Source organism: Phyllopteryx taeniolatus, unplaced genomic scaffold (assembly GCF_024500385.1).
Source record: "Phyllopteryx taeniolatus isolate TA_2022b unplaced genomic scaffold, UOR_Ptae_1.2 contig_24, whole genome shotgun sequence".
NCBI lineage: Eukaryota > Metazoa > Chordata > Actinopteri > Syngnathiformes > Syngnathidae > Phyllopteryx > Phyllopteryx taeniolatus.
In genome coordinates this window covers 3,603,781-3,626,551 of record NW_026903162.1, presented here as the reverse complement: position 1 = coordinate 3,626,551, position 22,771 = coordinate 3,603,781, and the positions used below count along the sequence as shown (strand labels likewise).

Here is a 22,771-nt window from a genome sequence, read left to right as displayed (position 1 = left end):
TGCGTGATCTGTGCTAAACATAACTCACAAGGAAATGTTAGACCGAAAAGAGGGCAGTTTCCTCAAGCAAAATATCTGTTCCACATGATACACATGGATTTCATTGAGTTGAACAGATCAAAACAATACAGATATTGCTGTAAACACATCATCCCACAATATGGGATACCACAAATTATTTGGACCATTTACAACCCCAATTCCAATGAAGTTGGGACGTTGTGTTAAACATAAATAAAAACAGAATACAACAATTTTCAAATTGTTCAACCTATATTTATTTGAATACACTACAAAGACAAGATATGATATAATGTTCAAACTGATCATGTTTATTTTTTTTTTAGCAAATAATCATGAACTTAGAATTTTATAGCTGCAACACGTTCAAAAAAAGCTGGGACAGGTGGCAAAAAAGACTGAGAAAGTTGAGGAATGCTCATCAAACACCTGTTTGAAACATCCCACAGGTGAACAGGCTTATTGGGACCAGGTGGGTGCCATGATTGGGCAGAAAAGGAGCTTCCCTGAATTGCTCAGTCATTCACAAGCAAAGATGGGGCGAGGTTCACCTCTTTGGGAACAAGTGCGTGAGAAAATAAGTCCAACAGTTAAAGGACAATGTTCCTCAACGTACAATTGCAAGGAATTTAGGGATTTCATCATCTATGGTCCATAATATCATGAAAAGGTTCAGAGAATCTGGAGAAATCACTGCATGTAAGCGGCAAGGCCGAAAAACAACATTGAATGCCCGTGACCTTCGATCCCTCAGGCGGCGCTGCATCAAAAACCGACATCAAAGTGTAAAGGATATCACCGCGTGGGCTCAGGAACACTTCAGAAAACCAATGTCAGTAAATACAGTTCGGCGCTACATCCGTAAGTGCAACTTGAAACTCTACTATGCAAAGCAAAAGCCATTCATCAACAACACCCAGAAACGCCGCCGGCTTCTCTGAGCCCGAGCTCATCTAAGATGGACTGACGCAAAGTGGAACAGTGTTCTGTGGTCCGACGAGTCCACATTTCAAATTGTTTTTGGAAATTGTGGACGTCGTGTCCTCCGGGCCAAAGAGGAAAAGAACCATCCGGACTCTTATGGACGCAAAGTTCAAAAGCCAGCATCTGTGATGCTATGGGGCTGTGTTAGTGCCAATGGCATGGGTAACTTACACATCTGTGAAGGCACCATTAATGCTGAAAGGTACATACAGGTTTTGGAGAAACATATGCTGCCATCCAAGCGACGTCTTTTTCATGGACGCCCCTGCTTATTTCAGCTAGACAATCCCAAAGCACATTATGCATGTGTTACAGCAGCGTGGCTTTGTAGTAAAAGAGTGCGGGTACTAGACTGGCCTGCCTGCAGTCCAGACCTGTCTCCCATTGAAAATGTGTGACGCATTATGAAGCGTAAAATACCCCGGACTGTTGAACAGCTGAAGCTGTACATCGAGCAAGAATGGGAAAGAATTCCACCTACAAAGCTTCAGCAATTAGTGTCCTCAGTTCCCAAATGTTTATTGAATGTTGTTAAAAGAAAAGGTGATGTAACACAGCGGTAAACCTGACCCTGTCCCAGCTTTTTTGGAACATGTTGCAGCCATAAAATTCCAAGTTCATGAATATTTGCTAAAAACAATCAAGTTTATCAGTTTGAAGATTAAATATCTTGTCTTTGTAGTGTATTCAATTAAATATAGGTTGAACATGATTTTCAAATCATTGTTTTCTGTTTTTATTTGTTTAACACAACGTTCCAACTTTATTGGAATTGGGGTTGTAAATTTCCAGTAACTGATTTTCCAATAACTCCTGAACAAATGCAAAATATTGATCTAAGTGACTATATGAGGAAATTATTAAAAGCTAAAGAAGTAGCAATGTGCAACCAGCTGCCGGATGAGCCTTTGTCTTTGCAGGAGGGCTAAACGCCCATCAAACCTGGTGACTGGGTCCTCGTCAAAGTCATAAAGCGGAAGTTTACATCTGGCGGATGGACGATTGGCCTCCTCAAAATTTTCACTCCAATTCTAATAATTCTATTATTGTTTTGCCTATTTACTGGTTGCATCTTTCCTTATCTTTGCGGCATGATGACTAAAATGGCGACTAAGTATGTTTCTGGCATCATGCTAAGCGATGAATACTTGTCACTCCTAAAAGAAGAAACAACTGATGTGTATTGAAATGTCACGTGATAATGAGAACAAGGGTGATGTGCAGAGCAGCGGGAACTACAGAGTTGATGAGCCACACAATGAAGTTATGGGAAAGAGTAGTGGAGGCTAGACTCAGGACAGAAGTGAGTATTGGCAAGCAACAGTATGGTTTCATGCCTAGAAAAACTACCACAGATGCATTATTTGCCTTGAGGATGTTGATGGAAAAGTACAGAGAAGGTCAGAAGGAGATACATTGTATCTTTGGAGATCTGGAGAAAGCCTATGACAGAGTACCCAGAGAGGAACTGTGGTACTGCATGCGGAGGTCTGGAGTGGCAGAGAAGTATGTTAGAATAATACAGGACATGTACGAGGGCAGCAGAACAGTGGTGAGGTGTGTTGTAGGTGTGACAAAGAAGTTAAAGGTAGAGCTGGGACTGCATCAGGGATGAGCCCTGAGCCCCTTCGTGTTTGTAGTGGTGATGGATAAGCTGACAGATGAGGTTAGACTGGAATCCCCGTGGACCGTGATGTTTGCGGATGACATTGTGATCTGCAGTGAAACCAGGGAGCAGGTGGAGGAACAGTGAGAAAGATGGAGGCATGCACTGGAAAGCAGAGGAATGAAGATTAGCTGAAGTAAGACAGAATATATGTGCATGAATGAGAGGGGTGGTGGGGGAAGAGTGAGGCTACAGGGAGAAGAGATAGCAAGGGTGGAGGACTTGAAATACTTGGGGTCAACCGTCCAGAGCAATGGAGCTGCCAGTCAAGAGAGCAAGAGGAAGACCAAAGAGAAGGTTGATGGATGTCATGAGGGAAGACATGAGAGCAGTTGGTGTTCGAGAGGAGGATGCAGGAGAAAGTCCGACATGGAAAAGGATGACGGGCTGTGGCGACCTTTAAAGGGACAAGCCCAAAGGAAAAGAAGAAGATTGATGTTATTATTTGTATACCGTCTTCTGTAGCGCCGCGGGGCCTTGAGTACCGTAATTTCAATCCTCTGTATGTTTTACGCATATTGAAGAATTGACAATAAAAGTACCTTGTACCTTCTAGTTACTGTATTTTAATGTTGGGCATCACGGTGGTACCTAGAGAGATAAAAAAAAATTGTTAGGGGGGTATTTGGTTTAAAAGTGAATACAAGAGAGCACGTTACAGAGGCGTCCACCTGTGTCGGCGCAATCTTGGATGCCAAAAATCTGTCTGGTCCAAAAACTCTGCTCAGCCGTGTGTCAAGACCCAATGGAACGTGGCCCGAGTGAGGGTGCGTGTGTCTCGGTACGGATCGCGGCCCGAATGAGGGCGCGTGTGTCTCGGTACGGATCGCGGCCCCGTCTGCTTCCTGTCTGTCTCGATCGTTGCGGGGACGCTCAAGCCGCCCGCTGTCGCTTGCTGGCCGGCCAAAATACAGCGCGGAACGCCGGCGTCTCCTGCCTGCCCGCCTGGCCGCTGGGAACGAGTGTGGACGAGGGGCCGGAACGTGTGACCTTAGCGGGGCGACGACGGAATGCCGGCGGTGTCGAAAGGGGACGGAATGCGCGGCCTGGCCGTCTTCATCTCCGACATCAGGAACTGTAAGTTCGCCGCCGAATAAACAAGACTTGACGAAGTGTTCAACTGGAGACGAGGAGTCGCTTCTGGACGTCATTGAGTGATTTCTGTTGTTTCCTGGGGTGCGGACGCTCTTCAGTCGCAACTTGGAAATGCAAATTCGTGACTTTTTGACAGCTAGCCGACCAACTAATTAGCTGTTAGCTGCTAGCTGTTAGCTGCTAGCTGTTAGCTGCTAGCCTCTAACGTCACGACGTAGGGCGTGACCGCCACACACTTTTAACACAAATGTCACACTTTCAAGTCTTGGAAAGTCCTGACAAGAAAGGGTCACAAACGTTAGGTTTGGACTCACTTGTCACTAGTTACTCGATTTAACCGCTACTTGCTAACTTGAAGATGATAGCTTCGAGTCATACGTTGTTGAGGTATCATATTTTTATTTTTTTTAATTTTAGTATAGTTATTCAGATGTCGTAAGATTAACAGTTACGACAAAAACAAATGACAGAAACAGGAGAGTGATATTAAATATTATTTTCGTTACAGGTAATGTGAAAAAAGTCAACGATTAATCGGCAACTATTTCATTTTAAATGACAGAAATAATCATGTAATTCCAGAAATAGTTGCAGCCCTATGTACGTTAACTTAGTCCATAATAAATGAAAATTTGAAATGATAAAAAAAAAGAACTATCCTGACTAATAAACTGGAAATATTCGATAATCACTCAGCTCTACAGATAAGTGTTGAAAATAACTTTTCACAAAGTCGCTGTGCTAATTGTACTCATTTATCCCTATTTAACTCAGTTTAATACATGAATTCATAGCGAACTCAACTTTGTAGATGATTGATTTCATGACAAGTGCGAGTCATACATGGTTTTGGTGTCATATTTACATTACCATTTTGTTAAAACGTCACATTATTAACAGTCACAACAGCGACCCCAGGCATCAAAGTCTTGAAATAGTCAACAAAATGCGATTTAGCCTTGACTGTCAATCATCTGCTGAAAACAGGACGTGACCCAAACAGAAGTTGATGATCTTTGTTGTTGTAATTTTGTATTGTTGTATTTGTTTACAGGTAAAAGTAAAGAGGCAGAGATCAAGAGGATCAACAAGGAACTGGCCAACATCCGATCAAAATTTAAAGGTAAGTGGACATGATAAGTGTGTACATACCAAACACCACAGTATTTTCCAAACGCACTCACAACAGTCAAAAATCTGTTTTTATCTATAGCTTATATCAGGAACACAAACAATATGTCTCCTTCCTGGCAATAGGCTGACGTTGTGTTGCACGTGTGTGTGTGTACAGGCGACAAGGCTCTCGACGGCTACAGCAAGAAAAAGTATGTGTGCAAGCTGCTCTTCATCTTCCTTCTGGGCCACGATATCGACTTTGGGCACATGGAGGCCGTCAACCTGCTCAGCTCCAACAAGTACACGGAGAAACAAATTGTAAGCCCACGTGTTCCCTTAAGACCTACGGGGTCTTACCAAATTCACTGCATAGCCGCTGTGGAAAAAGAAATGTACTGCACTTTAAATATTAACTCATATTTTATATATCATTGCTGTTGCTGACAAAATTTGTCTTGTTCAACCAACCAACAAGCTTGTTTTCGTGTTTTTTTTTCTTTCCCCCACTCTGTGAAATTCTTCAGGGACGTGCGGTAAAATTTGGTTTTGGCCTCGCGTTTACGCTTTGGAGAGCAAAAATTCGAACTTTATGAGGGGTGTTGAAGTGGAAGCTTTTGAAAATGACATTGTCTCCCGCGCTGAAAGATGCGGAAGTTCCGTTCCTGCGACACCGTTGTGACGAGAGGCGCAACAATAAAACTAGTTTGATAATCGATTGTTTAGAGTTTAACTTAAAATTGTCCATATCCTCGCAATTTCATCCTGTCAACAACAAATATCCTCAGTTTACTGTTGTCCTCCATGAAAGCAGACTGCGACGGTGTCATTTTGCCTCGTGTTGCCTTCAGGGTTACCTGTTCATCTCGGTGCTGGTCAACTCCAACAGTGACCTGATCCGCCTCATCAACAACGCCATCAAGAACGACCTGAGGAGCCGCAACCCCACCTTCATGAACCTGGCGCTTCACTGCATCGCCAACGTGGGCAGCCGCGAGATGGCCGAGGCCTTCGCCAACGACATCCCCCGCATCCTCGTGGCCGGGTGCGTGTGTTCGTATGGGGACCGACGCGCCCCCCCAAAAAAATCAACCAGTTACAGAATGAATGAGAATTGTCTTTTTTTAAATTTTATTTTTAATATATTTCTTTTTCCCTCCATTCAGCAAAACTTTAATATCATAATACCACAACCTTATCTTGGCAAAATACGGCTTTATTCTCATTTTACCCCTTTAACTTTTTATTGTTACTATTGTCCTGTTTTTTTTTTTTTTTTTCACGAACAAAAGAATGCAGTCCTATTTTTTTTAGCGAATAAAGGGCTCTTTTCCAGAATGGAATGCTTACAGTTGTATTTTTGTAAAATTGTTAAAATATGACTTTCCCCTCTGAAAACTTTGACTTTGTCACAAACTTGGGAAAAATCCGAGCTTTTTTTTTCTCTCGCAAGATTGTGACTTCCTCGACAAGATCTGACTTTGTTCTTGTCACTTTTCTTGAAAACAATGTAACTGTATTCTCATACCATTCCAGCTAGATGTTTCTAATCGCAAGATTGTGTTTAGGGACACCATGGACAGTGTGAAGCAGAGTGCGGCGCTTTGCCTTCTGCGCCTGAACAGGACGTCACCTGACCTGGTGTGCATGGGCGAGTGGACGTCCAGGGTGGTCCACCTGCTCAACGACCAGCACCTGGTAACACTTTGCTCACCCACGCCCGCCTGATGGTGGCAAAGCTTACGCAAGGCCTTTTGTCTTGAAGGCTGGCAGGATTGCTTCTTCCTATCTACCAAATAAATGTACATATGGAGTATAAATCCAAATGCAACTCAAAATCCACCCAATATATTTAAGCCGGATGAAGGGCGATACGTTTGGTATTGCCGATACTGATACCAATTCCAATACTTGATATCTGACAGATATGATTTAAGTGGAAGTAAAAAAGGATGGCTGGATGATTTAAAGTATGAATTGAAATGTAATTTAAAATCCATCCACTTGAGTTTTCAACTTGCGATGTCACGCAGGTGTTCTGCAAAGACCCGTTTGTGTGTTTTCAGGGTGTCGTGACAGCAGCCACCAGCCTCATCAGCAGGCTGGCCCAAAAGAGTCCGGACGAGTTCAAAACGTCCGTGTCGTTGGCGGTGGCCCGACTCAGCAGGGTGGGTGTCGCTGGGCAGCTAGCTGGGGGGAAAAAAAAATAAAAATAAGCTTTTATAGAAAACATTTTTGCGCAGATTGTGACGTCGGCGTCCATCGACCTTCAGGACTACACGTACTACTTTGTGGCGGCGCCGTGGCTCTCCGTTAAACTGCTGAGACTGCTGCAGTGCTACCCTCCGCCTGGTACGTATTCTTGTCCTCATGACATCTCGCGCGTGTGCGTGCGCTCAAGTCCTCACCTACGCAGATGTGATGTGATTACTAACACCGATTGTATTGTCTGTATTAACATTCCAAAAGTGGAACTCGCATTGCACAGCTGTATTAAACACGAAGGAAAATACTTTTAAGAAAGCCCACTCATACCTAATATTTATATTCTAAATCATTTTGATTATTTATTTCGTATTCTGATTGTTGAGATATTTCTCAGGGGTTTTTGTTAGCTATAATAATGAACATTATAGGAAATTGTTGAAATACTAAATGCGCTGTTCTACCACTGCAGTGCAGTCCGCTGTCAAACGAACATCTTCCCTGAAGTGAAGTGAGTGAAAGCGAGTGAGTGGTCTTCCGGTTGTCTTCCACAGAGGACACGGCGCTGCGAAGTCGCTTGACAGAATGTGTGGAGACCATCTTGAACAAAGCCCAGGACCCTCCCAAGTCCAAGAAGGTTCAGCACTCCAACGCCAAGAACGCCGTTCTCTTTGAAGCCATTTCGCTCATCATCCACCATGACAGGTCCAACTCTCAGCAGCAAAACACTCAATAGACCATTTGATAGTGTTTGGAAAGATTAGGCACCGATGTACTTCCGGGTGGCAGAATGCGGTTGACGACTACTGCTGCTTACCTCGACTCAAACCATGACAGAAACAGTTATTGACATGTTTGCAACATAACATAAATACACAAATCTAATTGCAACGGGAATTCCATTTCTTCTTCTCGACTGACTGCAGTGAGCCCACGCTGCTGGTGCGAGCGTGCAACCAGCTGGGTCAGTTCCTGCAGCACCGTGAGACCAACCTGCGCTACTTGGCCTTGGAGAGCATGTGCACCCTGGCCAGCTCCGAGTTCTCCCACGAGGCCGTCAAGACGCACATCGACACCGTCATTAACGCTCTCAAGGTCAGCGCACGCCTGCTGCTGCGCTGCTGCTCTTTGAACAATTGCAGAAACAAAACTGAAAAAGTACTGCACGCTGATTTAAAAATGATGTAGTGCGACGATCATCACGACGTATTGTAATTCAAACACACTTGGGAAGAAGAAGAAGAAAAAAAAAAAAAGTTTTTATTTTTGGAATTCATCTTGAAAAGCTCGACTAGCGCATAAAGGAACAGTGAGTCGAGCAAAGAATAAGCTCTTTGCTGTTAAATGTGCTAAAATGTGTGTACATTATACATGAATTAAATCATAACCGAGAAATAACATGTTCTACTTAATTTAATAAAGCACATTTATAAAAACGTATACTTTATAGTTAGACCTCTTTCAAAATGATAGCTTGCAAACTACTACCTATGAAATGAATCTTTACATGTGTAGATCTTTGGCTTTCTGTCGCTTATGTTGCACGCTCTGTTACGGTAGTCATCAGATTAGCCTGGAACGATCTTGTTGCCGCGTGTCTTTGTGGCAGACGGAGCGAGACGTGAGCGTTCGCCAGCGTGCGGTGGACCTCCTCTACGCCATGTGCGACCGCAGCAACGCCAAGCAGATCGTGGCGGAGATGCTGAGCTACCTGGAGAACGCCGACTACTCCATCCGAGAGGAGATAGTACGTCACGCTTACTTGTTAAGATTGCACTCCACTATAAAAAATATATCCATCAATCAATTTTTGAGAAAGTAACTTGCGCAGTACCAACTTTTGAACGTGCAGCCATCTTGCCGGAGGAGGTTTCAAACACAGACTTTTATCACTCCCCACGGTTACGCCAATGCCGTGGTTCTTGTTAGGAAAAGGCTACTTACTACAAGAGGTGAACTTTTTTTTTGGGGGGGGGTTAATCAGATGCACTTTGTAAGGCAGGTGTGTGCTGACTCTCGTTTAACAACTTTGAATGTTCATTTGGAACACGCACGTCACATCCCCACTTATGAAGATGTGCACACTCGTGTAACCAACTGCATCAACTCATCCGTTTATTTTTACTTCCCTCCTGTAAAATTTGTTTTTTTTTTTAGGTAACATATTTGAACAGGGGTGTGTAGACTTTGAGAAATCCAATTTTCAACGCCGGTTTCCTCCCCTCCAGGTGCTCAAGGTGGCCATCCTGGCCGAGAAGTACGCGGTGGACTACACCTGGTACGTGGACACCATCCTCAACCTCATCCGCCTCGCCGGGGACCACGTGAGCGAGGAGGTGTGGTATCGCGTCATCCAGATCGTCATCAACAGAGACGACGTGCAGGGCTACGCCGCCAAGACCGTCTTTGAGGTGAGCGCCGACGAGCCGGCGCGTGTGTCTCGAGACGTGGCCCTGGACTTCCATCTCACCATCGGCGAATCCCCCCGTAGGCTCTTCAGGCGCCCGCCTGCCACGAGAACCTGGTCAAAGTGGGAGGCTACATCCTGGGGGAGTTTGGCAACCTGATTGCTGGAGATCCGCGCTCCAGGTACATGTGGTAGTTATGTTCACTTGCTGTAATACACTTGCTAAACAATCAAATGGGGGGGGGGTTGTCTTCAGCCCGCTGGTCCAGTTCAACCTGCTGCACTCGAAGTTCCACCTGTGCTCGGTGCCTACGCGGGCGCTGCTGCTGTCCGCCTACATCAAGTTCATCAACCTGTTCCCGGAGGTGAAGGGCACCATCCAGGAGGTTCTGCGCTCAGACAGCCAGCTCCGCAACGCCGACGTGGAGCTGCAGCAGAGGGCCGTGGAGTACCTGAGGCTCAGCTGCATCGCCACCACGGACATCCTGGTATCACGCTTCATGTCTTCAGCTGCCACTCCTCTCGTACATTTTTATTCGGATAAACCCCTAGAGATGTATCATCTTGTTTCTGAGCGGGGTCCTGTCGTACATCACGAGCAAAACAAATGCCAAAAAGAACTTGCCTGTATACTGTAGAAGCCCATCAAAAAAATAGTGCTTTAAAATCTACAATATAGTCTATTTGAAAGAAAAGTAACCGGAGTGTTTAAACAAAGGCATTGCCGTGATAGCGCTTAGGTCAGCTGGCAAACTATTCCAATCTGATGGAGCTTTGGATTTCAAGAAGAACTTTAAAAAGCTGTTTTGCACCACAGGCCACCGTCTTGGAAGAAATGCCTCCTTTTCCAGAGAGGGAGTCTTCCATCCTGGCTAAGTTGAAGAAGAAGAAGGGACCCGGCAATCTGCCCGGCATCGACGACACGCGGCGCAACGTGAACGGCGCTACGGAACACTGCAACGGCGAGAACGGCGACGCCGCCACCACGGTAGCGCCAAACTTCACGTGCTCGCTTTGCTTTTGTCTGCACGCTGACTTTCACTTCTTCTTTTTCCCTGCTTTTTCCTCCCTCCGTCAGTCCTCTCCTTCACTGATGATGGCGCCTCTCGCCAACAGGCCCCGTCCCGCCCACTCTGTTCCCATCATGCTCTCTGCCGGCACGATGGTACATCCCGACTGTAGCATTATCTGTGCCCCCCCCCCCCCCGCTTAAGATGCAGCTGCACGACCTAATGAGAGCCAACATAGAATGATGTGTGCCTAACGTTGTGGCCCATGATTGCATATAAGATGAGGCTTAACAATGTTTACGGTGTTGTGATTTGCTAAAATATGCATGTTAACGATTCATTTATTTGTGCCGATAGCATGGAGTGCTGCATACAATACGTGAGCTCTTTTTTGGGTTTAAAACATCCCGACTTTGCTTGTCATTGTCGAGTTTAGCAAGTGCGCTTGCTGCGGCTCTGCACGACACAGCGTAAACTCTGCATGAACGTTGTTTTGTGAGAAAGCAAGAGTCTGTTTTCTTTCGAGATGAATTTTGTCTCACGCATCCCACCCAGAACTCAGCGCATCCCTTCAACGACCTGCTCAACCTGAACTCACCCGCCGCCGCCGCCAACTCCAGTCTGCTGGTGGACGTCTTCTCGGACGCCACGCCGGAGCCCGCCTTCGCCTCCCCGCCTGTGCCCGACGTGTCTGACGAGAGTTTCGGCAGGTTTGTCCCACTAAAACTAATACAAGTTCTTTAATAGTGGAGGAGGGGCAACTCATGCCGGACGCCGATATGTCGTTTTAGCCACGGCCCCCAAAAATCAGTAAGGCTGAAATGGTGAAAAGCAGTTTTAACGCTTTATCTCCACAATTCAGTACTACATAGTTCTTAAGTCCTTACACGTTTTCAGCATTGATCTTCGAACACGCCTAAACCCCGCTGTTGTGTTGTCGTGTGTGTCTTTTTACGTGTTCATGCAGGTTTGTGTGTAAGAACAACGGTGTCCTCTATGAGAATCACCTTTTGCAGATTGGCCTGAAGTCCGAGTACCGGCAGAACCTGGGTGAGCAGCGTTCATTCCGCCGAGATCTTTGCCAGTAGACTCTTGTACGTTATGCAAATGAGGGTGAAGTCCCTCCCCCTGGAAACACTTCAACTTGTCATACATAATGTGCGAGAGCCCACACAAGTGTGTACCTGGTGCTAGTAGTAGTCGTGAATGCAAAGCTCCTTGTCCTCCCTGGTAAGACAATTTAGTGCGCTAGTAGATCAACTTACTAGTAATTTCCCCCCCACTGTCCTCTACATATTACTAGTGAGGCAAAACTGTGCACTAGTGGACAACTCTGTGCTGCTGGTATTACTAGGGACATAAAATTCTACTAGTTCACATGTAGCCCTTCACTAGTAGTACTAAAAGCATACAGATGTCAACTACTATACAGTTTTGCCTCACTAGTAACACATAGTTATTCTACTCGTTTACGATAAGATATAGTCATAGTACTAGTGTGCTGAATTGCCCATGTCCTAATAAGGACAAAGAGCGTACTAGTACGTGGAATGAATGTTGCGTCCTCGTCATGTTCAATGTGGGCCCTCCAGGTCGCATGTACGTGTTCTTTGGCAACAAGACGTCCAGCCAGTTCCTCGGCTTCTCCTCGTGTGTGACCAGTGACGACACACTCCAAACTCATATCCTTTCGAAGTTTAAATTTTTTTTTTTTTTTTTAAACGCAGCTTTTCATTGCTCTGTGCGCATCTGTCTGTTTTATACTGCCCCCTGGTGGTTAAAGCACGCACACCAGGTGTGCGCTTCATTGTTGCAATAGAAGTTGTCGATTTATTTATTTTTTTCCAGCACAGGTAACTTACTAACAGCAGTGGCGTTTCGTGGTTCTTTCTTTAATCACGAAGCCACATGTGAACGTCCACGCCAAGGCGGTGGATCCCGTGATCGACGGTGGCGCTCAGGTTCAGCAAGTCCTCAACATCGAATGCGTGACGGAGTTCACCGACGCCCCTCTACTCAACATCCAGTTCAGGTAGGCGACCCTGCGCTCGCTTATTATATACAGGACATCCCAAAATGATCACGCTTTCCAAATTTGATTATGTGACAACCTTATTCCAGAATGGATTAAATTCATTTTTTTCCACCTAATATTTCGACATACAAAAACCACAATGACGATGATTTTTGGAGATTTAAAAAATAAATAAATATCATAACAGAAGTATTCACGGACAGCCTTTGCCATGACGCTTACAAATTACTTTTTTACCCATAAATTTGCATTTTTCTCATAAAACGATGGCTTTTTTTTCCCGTCAATATACAACTTAATTCTTCTGGGGAAAAAATTTGAATCGTAAAAATATAACTTGATTCTCCCAAAATCTCCCCCCCCCTCATCAGGATTTTTTTTTTCTTGTAAAATAATGTTTTCAGAAACTTTGGAGTCTTTAATAATAATATAATTTCAAAATTGTTTTCATCTCCCCGATAAAACTATCACTGAAATTCCACGTTGTGACACGATGTGGTACTAAAGGCACGCAACTCTAAATTCGGACTTGGCTGTATACTGTAAAAAATGCTTAAAAATCTTTGATATAGCGGGCGTTCACTGTACACGAGATGGACAGACTGGCACATCTGTGTGTGTGCTTGCGGGTGGGCACAGGTACGGCGGCGCAGCACAAAACATCTCCATCAAACTCCCCGTGATGCTCAACAAGTTCTTCCAACCGACGGAGATGACGACACAAGACTTCTTCCAACGCTGGAAGCAGCTCGGCCTGTGAGCCCCCGCACGCGGAGACGCCCCAAAGAGCCGCATCAGTCGTAACAGATTCGCTTGTTTTCCCTCTTCTCAGCCCTCAGCAGGAAGTCCAGAAGATCTTCAAGCCCAAACACCCGATGGACACTGAAGTGACCAAGGCCAAGGTTGGCTTTCAACAGTTAGCCCAAAAAAAAAACAACACAATCAGTTGGGCTTAATGTTTTGGTGACACTGATTTGTATAGTTAACATATTCTGTTTTGTTGTTTTACCTTTCCCTATTAACACCTCCGTTGTGGTTATTTTTGTTGCTTGTTAGATTTTAGGCTTTGGCGTGGCTCTGCTGGAGGGCGTGGATCCCAACGCCGCAAACTTTGTCGGAGCTGGCGTGGTTCACACCAAAACCTCTCAGGTGGGATGTCTTCTCAGGCTGGAGCCCAACACGCAAGCGCAGGTAACACGCACACACGAACGCACACATATGTGTGTTAGCTCAGTGCGTAACTGTGCATGTCCGTGTGTGTCTCTCATCAGATGTATCGTTTGACTCTGCGGACCAGCCGTGACACCGTGTCTCAAAGACTTTGTGATCTGCTCTCAGATCAGTTCTAGAAGCTTCTTTGTACAGTGTAAAGTCTATTTTTTTTTTTTTCTAAACTATTTTTGGCACATACAGTGAGTGCCACCAGAAAGTATTCACACCCCTTCACGTTTTCTACATTTTGCTCTGTTACAGACTTATTCTGCATTAAGTATTCACACCCTTTGCTATGACATCTGATTTCCACTGATCATCCTTGAGATGCTTCTAAAACTTGAATGGTACCCACCTGTGGTAAATTCAGTCGATTGAACATCATTTGGAATGGCACACAGCTGTCTACAGTCTATAAGGTCTCATAGTTGGCAGTGCATATCAGAGCAGAAACCAAGCAATGACGTCTAAGGAATTGTCTGCAGGCCTCCGAGACCGGATTGTGTCGAGGCACAAATCCGGGGAAGAATTTCAGCAACATTGAAGGTCCCGAAAAGCACTGTGGTGGTCCCCATTATTCGGAAATGGAAGAAGTTTGGAACCACCAGGGACCCTTCCTAGATCTGGCCGTCCGACCGACCTGACTAACCATTGAAGAAGGGCCTCAGACAGACAGGTGAACAAGAACCCTACGGTCACTAAGGCGGAGCTCCAGTGTTCCCTTGCAGAGGTCGGAGAACCATCCAGAAGGTCAACCATTGCTAACGCACTCCACCAATCAGGCCTTTATGGTACAGTGGCCACCTTAAGGATTCTCAGACCTGCAGAAACAAAATTCTCTGGTCTGGGGAAACGTTTTGGTATACTTTTTGACCTGAATTGCAAGTGTCATATCTGGAGAAGAAGAGGCACTGCTCATCACCTGGCTAACACTATCCCACTATAACACTAACACTATAACTTGCTCCAGAGTGCTGTGGAACTCAGACTAGGGCGTCGATTCACCTTCAAACACGACAAGGACCCAAATCACCCAGCCAAGATAACAAAGGAGTGGCTTCAGGAGCAGCCTGCGATTGTCCTCGAGTGGCCCAGCCAGAGTCCGGACTTGAATCCGATCAAACATCCCTGGAAAGACCTAGAAATGGCTGTCTACTGGAACTGCCCATCCAACCTGACTGACCTTGAGAGGATCTGCAGAGAAGAATGGGAGAAAAAGCAGGTGTGCCAAGCTCGCAGAGACATACCCAAGAAGACGTGAGGCTGGGATTGCTGCAACAAAATATTACGCCAAGGGTGTGAATACTTACGGACCTATTATGTTTACATTTTCAATAAATTTGCACACTTGTCTGAAAACGTTTTTACTTTGTCATTCTGGGATATTTTATATTTTAAAAGAAAACTATACTCAAATCTGCTTTAGAATAACTACAACATAGCAAAATGTGGGGAAAAAAAGTGAAGGGGTGTGAATACTTTCCGGTGGCATTGTAGCTTTACGGCCTTTGACTCGCAACTGTCCACTTCTCCAATGCGCCGACCTGTGGGCTGAGCACACTATTAAAGTTTTTATTTTTTTTTAAAATTCAACTAAGGCTCTTGCCGTCTTGTCCCCATTTTGCACGTGAGTATGATGTTACCATGGCGACGGTGCTTTTAACACACCGGCGTTGTAGCCACGTTGTTGTTGTTTGCAGACCTTTAAAGCAACACGCGCACACACTTAGTACTGGAGCTCCCAATGGTGCCTTTTACATGAAACAAAGCACACTGCCTCACTACTTCTACCTGAATGCATTTCACATGCTAGACACTCGATGTTTCTATTTTCTAATGCTTGTCACTGCCTTAAGAGTGGTTTTGTTTGGAAATAAACGCTTTCTCCTCTTAAACGGCCGCTTGTATGTCCTTTTAACGGGGATTTAGAAGGTAATGGAATGGAAATTTGAAAGTTTCACACCATTTTTAAATATACAGCGGTACAGAAGCGTAATGCTGCCTCATGATTAAAAAAAAAAAATCATAATTTATCACGTGATTAATTTCATATGTGATAAGTTCAGTATGACGAACGTTATGACGTGATAAAGTTCACGTGGCGACATGATAAATTCCATGTTTTAACGTGATAAATTCAGTATCACGCTATAACGTAAAGTTGTAACAAATTTCCTGTTATAATGTGATGTTTCACATGATTACATAAAAAAATACCTAAAAACAATTTCAAACACTTCAATCAAGGCAATGCGATAACAAGCCTCCCGGTCTGCTCGGCAACATCTGTGTTAATACATCCCGTCAAAAGTCAGACCTTCGAAATAAAAGCACGGCTTGACCACACTTTCTTGGGCTACGTAGCAGCGTAATATCGGGAATTCCGACAATCGACACAGATAAAGTAATTCTAGTGTTTTATTAAAATGACAAGTGTGCACAATAAACAAGCAGAGCTGATTAGAAAGTGTAAAGATCAATCAAAACGCGAGGTTGCTTTCGACAAAATAAGTCCAATTTGATGCAAGTGGTCGTTTGGAAGGCGGCGCGTCAGTCTCTGTAGCGCACCTCGCCTCGGAGCTCCTTGGTGACGTAGTTGAGCAGGGCGGTGACCACCTGCTGCTGCAACGTGGCGTTGCCCATCACCAAGGCCACCAGCTGGGCCGCGTCCGTCCAGTTCAGACCGGCCAGCACCGCGCTCACGTCCTCGCACAGTTTGCGCTGCTGCGCCGGCGGGAGCTCGGCCAGGATCTGTGGGAGCGGACGGAACTGACCGCTGGACAGCCAGCCGGCCAGCAGGCTGCCCACGACGCCCCCTGCAGGACGGAAAGGGGAACGGCCACACGGTCACCTGAGAGCCACACGTGCACCTTTGCTCTTCCTGATTTCCTTGCTTCCTTCAGAAAGTCTTTTCTTGCATCCTTACATCCATCCTCCCTTCACTAAAACCTACTTTTCTGCCTGCCTTCCTTCCTTCCCCTCTGACCCGCTGGCATCCCCTGGCCAGCTTCTCTTCTTTTGGCTCACGAAGCCGTTGGCAAACACTTGCTGTCATGGCAGCAGGTTATTTGGGGCGTTCAGACCCTCCCGCTGCCGCAAATAACTCCTGCAAAGAAGCGTCTGCACCAGCAGGCTGAAAATAGTCCTGACAAGAGCAGCGTCTTCCAGTTCCAGTAACTTCTCACTTTCACCGTTCCTCATTAACATCCGTTAGCTTTCTGACTGGCTCGCATTGGTGGCTATTTTCAGAAGAAAAAGCTCCCTTAAATGTGCCAAGTCATCAGAAATCCATACTTTGCGTAACTTCAAGTGGATCTTAAGGCCCCGGTAAGTACGCCACTAATTTTGGAATAAGGGTCGTAAAAACACCCAAAAAAATGGTACGTAAATGGAGAAAAACTCCAAATTGACTATGACCTCTACAGAAAAAAATCTTTGTAATTTTAACCAAGCGTTAGTCAGGGCTAGACAGCAACACTTTTCTGAAATCATCAGTAAGAACTTCAATAATATTCATACTCTGTTTGCTGTGGTACTGTAGACTGTAGAGTAAACGGTTCAGCAGCTGAAACCATCAACCTGTTCAGCCTGCATATGCTACCCTTGGGTCGAATTCTTCAGAACTTTAATTTTGACTATCATAGCTATGCAGATGACACACCGTTATATCTAGCAGTGTCTCCAGATGACTACAGCTCAATTGAGGTGTTGTGTCACTGTCTAAAACAGATAAATAACTGGATGAGCCAAAATTTTCTTCAATTAAACCACAACAAAACTGAGATAATTGTTTTTGCCAATAAAGAAAAGAGGATTGCTGTTAGTAAATACCTGGACTCACTCTCTTTAAAAACCAAAGACCTTCGTGTTCTGATAGATTCCGACCTGACTTTCAACAGTCATATAAATTCAATGACTAAAACTGCCTTCTACCATCTGAAGAACATATCCAGAGTGAAGGCTTGCATGTGTCAAGCAGACCAGGAGAAGCTCATCCATGCTTTTATCTCAAGTAGACTTGACTATTGTAATGGTCTTCTGACTGGACTCCCTAAAAAGAGCATGAAACAGCTGAAGCTCATTCAGAATGCTGCGGCTCTGGTTCTGACCAGAACAAAGAGGTCAGAGCATATTACTCCAATTCAGCTTCCGAATAGATTTTAAAGTTCTGCTACTGGTCTATAAATCACTAAGCGGTTTAGGCCCTGAATACATGACAGAAATGCTCATGGAATATAAACCCAGTAGGGCTCTGAGATGGACAGACTCAGGTCAAATAGTGGAGCACAGAGTCCAAAGCAAACGTGGTGAAGCAGCATTTCGCAATTATGCTGCACACAAATGGAACAAGTTGCCAACAGAAGTCACGTCAGGCCCAAGTATGCATGTTTTTAAATTCAGGCTAAAAACTCTTCTTTTTTCTCATGCTTTTTAGGGTATTTCCATTTTAAAATGATACCTATTGCACTGTACGCTGTTGTAATTCGACTTTTATTGATTTTTTTTCTCTCGGTTTTAAATGTTTATTTCTTGGTTTTGAAATGCTTTTAATCCTGCAAAGCACATTTGAGTTACCTTGTGTGCGAAATGCGCTATAGAAATACATTGCCGTGCTCCCTCCAATGAACTAACTTCACCGACGGTGACTTGAAAATGTCTGCAAATGAAAACCCCACCAATTAGTGCCTTCTTTATAAAGACGGAAAAAAAAAAAACCCTCGCCCAATACTTGACATTGTTTGTGCTTATTGGAGATAGTTTGTAGTTGTTCTTACCAACAGCGATGCCGGGCGGTCCGCCCACCAGGCCTCCGACGAAGGCGCTGCCGCCCGCCATCAAGGCTCCTTTGGCCGAGCTTTTGACCGCCACCTTGATGTGCTCGTGAGCAGAGAGGTCGCAGCACAGACGCATGACGTCGTTCACCCTGGGCGCCATCTTGCTAACAGCGCTGCGGGGACGCACATCACACAGAATTTAGGAAACACGTCTGTTAAGGCTGCACGATACTGGGAAGAAATCACATTGCGATGTTCAACCTGGTGATACATCCTGCGGTATTCAAAAAAATATATAGGGAAACATAAAACAGACATGGAAACCAGCACGTTTATTTTTCCCTCTCTGATTTACTTTTAAGTTTATCATTGCTTCAGTAGAAAACATACTATGTTCAGTTGAGCACAGACATATACTGAGGACTACCTGCATTTAAATTTACCATCGTGAGCAGGTTACTAGTCCTACCAGACTTCGAGTTAAAATAATTTCTTTTCATGCCAAATTATACTGTATAGCCATGAGCACATTCCTAACACGACTCATTTGTTTTTCCACCAATCTGTTATTTTATACATATGTTTTAACATACTATGCATTCTATATTTCAGGGCATTAGTTAACGCAACACGTTGTTGTGTACAGCTTCAGTTTGTCAGCCGTCGGTGCTAATTTCTGTTAGCTTGTGTATGGTTTTTCACATTACTGAATGTTAGCATTAACATTCCTGTTTTTTTTTTTTTTTTTTTTTTTTTAAACTTTGTTTTACGTGTCAGTTTTACAGCGTACTACAACTGGGAGTGACAAACAGCTTGAAGCAAACAAGTTGTGCCTCTCATTGAGAGAATTGTCAAACTGCACACTGTCACACTAAAAAAAAAAAAAATCTAGGCCTAAAAGACAAAGCAACATGAAATCTTTTCAGAATTGCATTTCTCGTAATCAATCCAAATTAAAATAAAAGGTTAAATAAATAAAATAGAACAGATACGCGTGTTTTCCTGCCTTAGCGCAACAAGTTGCGTTTGGTTCAGTTGAACAACCTTCAAGCAACAAGAGTACTCGTAGTAACGAATTACATTGCTTTCGTTTTTGTTTTCAATTTACGACAACTAAATCATCTTCATACTTGCGTCCTCGACGAATGTCAGGAAGAAGGAACACGTCTGCCTTTCAAAACGGTTCAACGCGATCATTAAATTTGACTTGAATGTGTTCAAACAGTCGTTAAAGCACTTTTCTTACCTGTACTCGTGTTGTAGGAATAATAAAGTTTGGTCGCGTTGTTGCTGGGACTCTTGTCGACGACTTCCGGAATCGTGTCGGAGAGTGAACAGTTGAGACAAGAGGGTTCCTCCCAAAACGAAAGGCCATTTAGTCTTGTTAAAAAAACGTATTAATTTAAGGAAAATCCATCAACCCAACAACTACTGACTATTTATGATACATTTTCATCAAAACGGTTCGAAAGACTTGAATGAATATGCCATCGTCGCGCTTCTTGAGGACACGTGCCGTAAGTCTACACTTTTGGTCGGATATTGATGACGTAAAAGACGCTGGCCAGAATGATTTGGCGATTAAAAAAAAAAATCAAATAGACAAATATTAAGAATCAATATTAATGTACACATTTTATCAAAACAGTTACTAAGACAAAAAAATAGAAACTATCTGCCTGAGCACGCCTGACGTTGCGGTCAAGATACGAACACACGTGGCGGCCATGTTGGGGAGGTAAACGTTACCATCAAAGGCCATGCATGTCCAATGAGATTAGAGTCGTAATTTGCAAATTTCTCAACCGATTTTAATGAGGTGTACTTTTTTGCCAATGTCAAAAGCTATCAATACAGAACATTTAGAAAAAAAAGTATTTAATAAAAATAATCACAACCACTTTGAATACACATTGTAACAAAACAAGTTCCAAAGATTTGAAAAAAGCTGGAGGACGCCAGACGTCCATGTGACGCCTCCCGCCTCTTTTGGGCGGCTCTTGATGACGTAGACGTGGCTGGGAGACGGACTCTTTGGCTAAACAACAAGCTCGCGATCAAAACAAATCTGCAGCATCAACTCAGCGCGACGACCGCGCCCTTGGGAAAAAGAAGAATAAAAGACATTTTGCAGTCCCTCAGGTGAGTTGAAAACACGCGTGTCATCTTTGAGGAGAAACATGACAACTTTTTACAAATCTGCCTGGAACCTTCTTCCTCTTTTTGTCCTCGGCCATGACGTCACATGGGCTTTTGTTGCCCAAACAAGTGAATATGAGGGATACAAAATGTCACAAAATAGCAGGCAATATACGTGCAAGTCTTAAGTCATTCTTAGGTTTTAAAGTTGACGATTTATGCAAGACCCAATCAAATTTGTTAAGTCATACAGTCTGGTCAGCCACGCAATGCAGTTTTTCTTCAACATTAGGACTTTCTCAAAACGTTAATTTCGAGAAAAATAAGTCTCGTTTTGATCCCCAAAAAAGGTATATTTGAAAGTCACTTTTGTCCAGTAATTTGCAAAATGATAAAACCAAAAACGTCACTGCCGTTACTGTATGTGATGACGTAATGAAATTCGATGCGTTTGCCTTCGAATGTTGGTTACGTCACTTGGAGGCGACGTTCCGGGGTAAGATCATATCTGTTGCTTTTTAAAAGCCATTGAAGTCACTGTGACGTCATACGTCAAACGTCTGACAACTCCTGACAAGCGTCGTGCGCAGATGGCCACAAGAGGGAGACAGTCATTATTAGTACATGTACTTGTACTATATTCTTTATTCTTTTTTTCTATTTCATTACATGTTTTTTTTAACGTTGTATCATATAGATGACCTTTTTGACCTTTATAATGAACTGATAAGTCAATTTTGGGGCCCTTGACCACTTTAATCCAGTTTTAACAAGAGAACAAAAAGCATTATTCAGTTAATATTTGATGTTGCCTTGTTTGTCGTTGCCCAGGTTGCCGTGACGATGATCGGCAAGCTCATTTCTCAGCTGCTCGGCGGCGGCGAATGCGAGGAGGGCCGGGACGCTCTGGAGGAAGTGCTGGAGTTTGAAGAGGGAGGCTGGGTCATCGTCAGTCTGCCAGGTGACAATCGCAAACGCGCGCGCGCACCTGAATGCGATCCAGGAAGACACACGTGGGTTTTGTGCGTGGTAGACGTGGGGCCCGTCCTGTCCCCCGAGGCGCCGGACCCACTGGAGGACCCCCGGATCCAACATCCCGGCATGTCCGTCTATCAGATGAAACGCCGGCTGAGCGGAGGAGCCGAGGAGGACCGAGAAGACGAGGGAGAAGAAGGTTCGGATGAAGATGAGGAAAACGCTTCTTCCAGGTGACTCGCGCTCGACGACGGGGAAAAAAAAAAACGCCTCCTTGTCTTGAAAAATCGGAGTTAAAACAAATAAAAAACATTACTTAAAAAAAACATTTTCTCAGGGGGAAAACAGTCAAAATGCTAAAACAGTGAAATTTCTAAAAACATTTTCATGAAAAAAACCAAACCTGACTTTTTGCAAGTCGGCAAATGGGGGAAAATGGCCCAAAACCCTACATTCAAAAGGTCATAGGTCACTTCCCGTTAAGGCTGATATATATATATTTTTTTGTGTGTGTTTCCAGGCCGGTCACGTCATCGTCTTTGGCGGTCCCGCGTCGTCGGGTCTCGTGGCGTCTGGCGGCGTGGGGTGTCCCGCTGCCCGCCGACGGCCTTCCGCTGGCGTCCGGCAGGGGCGCGACGGCGGCGGCTGAGCGCAGGAAGCTGAGCCGGGGCGCCCTGCTCAGGCAAAACCTGGCGGTTAAGACACGGCGCTCGCCGGCGGCCGAGCGCCGCGTCAAGCAGCCCAGCCAACGCCCGTACAACTATTGAACAGGCTGCCCTTGATGATGATGATGATGATGATGAGGTCCTCAGCTTGTTTTGTACACTTTGTAATAATTAGGTAAAGTTTGTTGTGTCTTTTGGTTGTTACGCACACGTTTGATGTGTAAATATATGCTTTTTTTTAATTTATAAAATGTAAAAAAAAAAGAACAATGCAAATAAATTGTAACTTAAATGTCATTTTTTTGATGGTTAGCTGGTATGACAATTTTGAAAAATCAAAAGTCCCATTTATTTTTTATATGATTTTTTGTGATATTTTTTGTTCAAAATTTACTGCAAACTCAAAGGCTCCATTTGAAATCTAAGTTTGAAAGAAATTTTTATTTTTTGGGGCCCAATCAAGTTAATT

At 44.3% G+C, this 22,771-nt stretch overlaps 3 protein-coding genes across 6 annotated transcripts; 2 read left to right on the top strand and 1 right to left on the bottom strand.

Annotated features, from left to right (window-relative positions):
* The first annotated feature begins 3,404 nt into the window (after positions 1-3,404).
* LOC133473332 (AP-2 complex subunit alpha-2-like) lies at positions 3,405-15,643 on the top strand. 2 transcript variants are annotated; one of them, XM_061764991.1, is made up of 23 exons: positions 3,405-3,748; positions 4,821-4,889; positions 5,058-5,200; positions 5,731-5,924; positions 6,448-6,577; positions 6,946-7,047; positions 7,123-7,231; positions 7,639-7,789; positions 8,011-8,179; positions 8,694-8,831; positions 9,313-9,495; positions 9,576-9,673; positions 9,748-9,979; positions 10,309-10,479; positions 10,570-10,656; positions 11,057-11,211; positions 11,469-11,551; positions 12,094-12,183; positions 12,410-12,533; positions 13,176-13,292; positions 13,369-13,438; positions 13,593-13,727; positions 13,808-15,643. In XM_061764991.1, the coding sequence occupies exons 1-23, from the start codon at positions 3,682-3,684 to the stop codon at positions 13,883-13,885; spliced, it is 2,895 nt and encodes a 964-aa protein (XP_061620975.1). In that variant the 5' UTR covers positions 3,405-3,681; the 3' UTR covers positions 13,886-15,643. The 2 variants fall into 2 exon arrangements, with proteins under 2 accessions (XP_061620975.1, XP_061620974.1); XM_061764990.1 differs by lacking the exons at positions 10,570-10,656; positions 13,176-13,292; positions 13,369-13,438; positions 13,593-13,727; positions 13,808-15,643 and having other exon boundaries at positions 3,415-3,748; positions 12,094-12,510.
* Positions 15,644-16,152: 509 nt separating this feature from the next.
* On the bottom strand, positions 16,153-19,926 carry LOC133473343 (protein C19orf12 homolog). Of its 2 annotated transcripts, none has more exons than XM_061765005.1 (3): positions 19,770-19,926; positions 18,524-18,696; positions 16,153-16,564 (listed from the first exon to the last, which is right to left on the bottom strand). In XM_061765005.1, the coding sequence occupies exons 2-3, from the start codon at positions 18,681-18,683 to the stop codon at positions 16,299-16,301; spliced, it is 426 nt and encodes a 141-aa protein (XP_061620989.1). In that variant the 5' UTR covers positions 18,684-18,696; positions 19,770-19,926; the 3' UTR covers positions 16,153-16,298. The 2 variants fall into 2 exon arrangements, with proteins under 2 accessions (XP_061620989.1, XP_061620990.1); XM_061765006.1 differs by having other exon boundaries at positions 19,654-19,773.
* Positions 19,927-20,510: 584 nt separating this feature from the next.
* Positions 20,511-22,428, top strand: si:ch211-260e23.9 (uncharacterized protein LOC555795 homolog). Of its 2 annotated transcripts, XM_061765004.1 has the most exons (4): positions 20,513-20,665; positions 21,494-21,623; positions 21,696-21,870; positions 22,158-22,428. In XM_061765004.1, the coding sequence occupies exons 2-4, from the start codon at positions 21,506-21,508 to the stop codon at positions 22,402-22,404; spliced, it is 540 nt and encodes a 179-aa protein (XP_061620988.1). In that variant the 5' UTR covers positions 20,513-20,665; positions 21,494-21,505; the 3' UTR covers positions 22,405-22,428. The 2 variants fall into 2 exon arrangements, with proteins under 2 accessions (XP_061620987.1, XP_061620988.1); XM_061765003.1 differs by having other exon boundaries at positions 20,511-20,665; positions 21,494-21,870.
* The last annotated feature ends 343 nt before the right edge of the window (positions 22,429-22,771 follow it).

Excerpts from the sequence above, each read along its gene's own strand:
- LOC133473332 (XM_061764991.1), top strand. The coding sequence starts at position 3,682 with ATGCCGGCGGTGTCGAAAGGGGACGGAATGCGCGGCCTGGCCGTCTTC. Across the intron at positions 12,184-12,409 it reads TGACGACACACTCCAAACTC|ATGTGAACGTCCACGCCAAG; the intron begins ATATCCTTTCGA and ends TCACGAAGCCAC. Across the intron at positions 13,293-13,368 it reads CGCTGGAAGCAGCTCGGCCT|CCCTCAGCAGGAAGTCCAGA; the intron begins GTGAGCCCCCGC and ends CCCTCTTCTCAG.
- LOC133473343 (XM_061765005.1), bottom strand. The coding sequence starts at position 18,683 with ATGGCGCCCAGGGTGAACGACGTCATGCGTCTGTGCTGCGACCTCTCT. Across the intron at positions 16,565-18,523 it reads ACCGCCCGGCATCGCTGTTG|GGGGCGTCGTGGGCAGCCTG; the intron begins GTAAGAACAACT and ends TCCGTCCTGCAG.
- si:ch211-260e23.9 (XM_061765003.1), top strand. The coding sequence starts at position 21,506 with ATGATCGGCAAGCTCATTTCTCAGCTGCTCGGCGGCGGCGAATGCGAG. Across the intron at positions 21,871-22,157 it reads GAGGAAAACGCTTCTTCCAG|GCCGGTCACGTCATCGTCTT; the intron begins GTGACTCGCGCT and ends GTGTGTTTCCAG.